The following is a 2,500-nucleotide window of genomic DNA, read 5'->3' as shown; positions in this document are numbered from 1 at the left end:
TCTCCTCTCTCTTTTCATCTCTGTCTCTCTCCCTCCTCCTTCTCTCTCTCTCTCCTGCATGTGTGTTCTGGACCTGCTCTAGCTGCCATAATCCTGACCCAGCTCACCACCCCCTACATCCGTACAGCTCCTGCTGCCGGGGACAAACCACTAACAGGTCAGACCCCTCCCCTCTCTGACCCCCGTTCCCCGCGGGACTGTATGTGTGTGTGTGTGTGTGTGGGGGGGGGGGGGGTGTTTTGATGGGTGTAGAGGGCGGTGGGTGTGTGCACGATCCCATGTGGGAGTTTGTGTGAATATCGTCCAGTATGTTTGTGTATCACTGCATATTTGTTCTTTGCTGATATTAAAGGGATAGTTCACTCAAATACAACCATCACCCCCCCATTGGAAGCATTGAAATAGATCAGCGTTCCAGAGAGGCAGCATTTGATTGGCTGACACAGTTACAGTACAGCTACAGCAAGGGGCATATAATATCACTATGTATTTTGGGTGGACTGTCCCTTAAAGTGTGCAAATTGAAGTTCACTTGTGTATGATGTATGGGATATGACTGTTTGACTGGACATGATGAAGGGGTGAACTAGAGGACATGGTGAAGGGGTGAACTAGAGGACATGATGAAGGGGTGGACTAGAGGACATGATGTAGAGGTGAACTAGAGGACATGATGAAGGGGTGAACTAGAGGACATGATGAAGAGGTAAACTAGAGGACATGATGAAGGGATGAATGGACATGATGAAAGGGTAAACTAGAGGACATGATGAAGGGGTGAACTAGAGGACATGATGAACAGGTGAACTAGAGGACAAAATGAAGAGATGAATGGACATGATGAAGGGGTGAACTAGAGAACACAATGAAGGGATGAATGGACATGATGAAGGGGTGAACTAGAGGACACGATGAAGAGGTGAACTAGAGGACAAAACGAAGGGATGAATGGACATGATGAAGAGATGAACTAGAGGACAAAATGAATGGATGAATGGACATTATGAAGGGGTGAACTAGAGGACACGATGGAGAGATAAATGGACATGATGTAGAGGTGAACTAGAGGACATGATGAAGGGGTGAACTAGAGGACATGATGAAGAGGTAAACTAGAGGACATGATGAAGGGATGAATGGACATGATGAAAGGGTAAACTAGAGAACATGATGAAGGGGTGAACTAGAGGACATGATGAACAGGTGAACTAGAGGACAAAATTAAGAGATGAATGGACATGATGAAGGGGTGAACTAGAGAACACAATGAAGGGATGAATGGACATGATGAAGGGGTGAACTAGAGGACACGATGAAGAGGTGAACTAGAGGACAAAACGAAGGGATGAATGGACATGATGAAGAGATGAACTAGAGGACAAAATGAATGGATGAATGGACATTATGAAGGGGTGAACTAGAGGACACGATGGAGAGATAAATGGACATGATGAAGGGGTGAACTAGAGGACATGATGGAGGGATAAATGGACATGATGAAGGGGTGAACTAGAGAATATGATGAAGGGGTGAACTAGAGGACATGGTGTAGAGGTGAACTAGAGGACATGATGAAGGGGTGAACTAGAGGACATGATGAAGAGGTAAACTAGAGGACATGATGAAGGGATGAACTAGAGGACATGATGAAGGGGTGAACTAGAGGACATGATGAAGGGGTGAATGGACATTATGAAGGGGTGAACTAGAGGACACGATGGAGGGATAAATGGACATGATGAAGGGGTGAACTAGAGGACATGATGGAGGGATAAATGGACATGATGAAGGGGTGAACTAGAGGACATGATGGAGGGATAAATGGACATGATGAAGGGGTGAACTAGAGGATATGATGGAGGGATAAATGGACATGATGAAGGGGTGAACTAGAGGACATGATGAAGGGGTAAACTAGAGGATATGATGGAGGGATAAATGGACATGATGAAGGGGTGAACTAGAGGACATGATGGAGGGATACATGGACATGATGAAGGGGTGAACTATAGGAGGTGTTAGTCCTTCTTGACTATTCATCAGAGAGAGAAGGTCAGTGTTCTGAGTTTTATTCAGTTGAATTCAGTGAAGCGGGTGATTCAAGCAAGAGTTACTGGGGATCAACACTCAGAACAGCTTGCTGTAGCAAAACTAGAGTTACACTGTTTATATGCACAGCAGAGCTATCTGGGCTGATAGGAGACAGGGAAGCAGGGGGCAGGGAGGGAGGGAAGAGAGAAGAGAGGAGAGAAAAGAGATTCAGACCTTCTGAAGCAACAAGAAACCTCTCCACACACACACACACACACACACACACACACACACACACACACACAAACCCATCCAACCTGCTGTCAGAAAATTACATTTCAATATTTACCAAGCTACCGAGGAAGAAAAGGTGAAAATGTTCTGTTTTTCCTGTGTACACAGAGCCAAGTGACTCCCCTCAGTCAGGCACTATGAAATTCAAACTGTGTGTGTGTGTGTGCGTGTGTGT

At 45.6% G+C, this 2,500-nt stretch overlaps 1 protein-coding gene across 1 annotated transcript in view; it reads left to right on the top strand.

Annotated features, from left to right (window-relative positions):
- LOC311318019 (receptor-type tyrosine-protein phosphatase mu-like) overlaps positions 1 to 2,500 on the top strand; it is a gene marked incomplete at its 3' end in the record, with an annotated part of 215,199 nt that overhangs the window by 153,993 nt on the left and 58,706 nt on the right. The window contains 1 exon segment of the mRNA XM_084449200.1: positions 83 to 157. Within this exon segment, the coding sequence (XP_084305326.1) occupies positions 83 to 157 (75 nt within the window).

Source organism: Borostomias antarcticus (genome assembly GCF_949987555.1).
Source record: "Borostomias antarcticus genome assembly, chromosome: 2".
Lineage (NCBI taxonomy): Eukaryota > Metazoa > Chordata > Actinopteri > Stomiiformes > Stomiidae > Borostomias > Borostomias antarcticus.
Note: the sequence above shows the minus strand (reverse complement) of the source record. Positions and strands in the feature narration are given on the sequence as shown.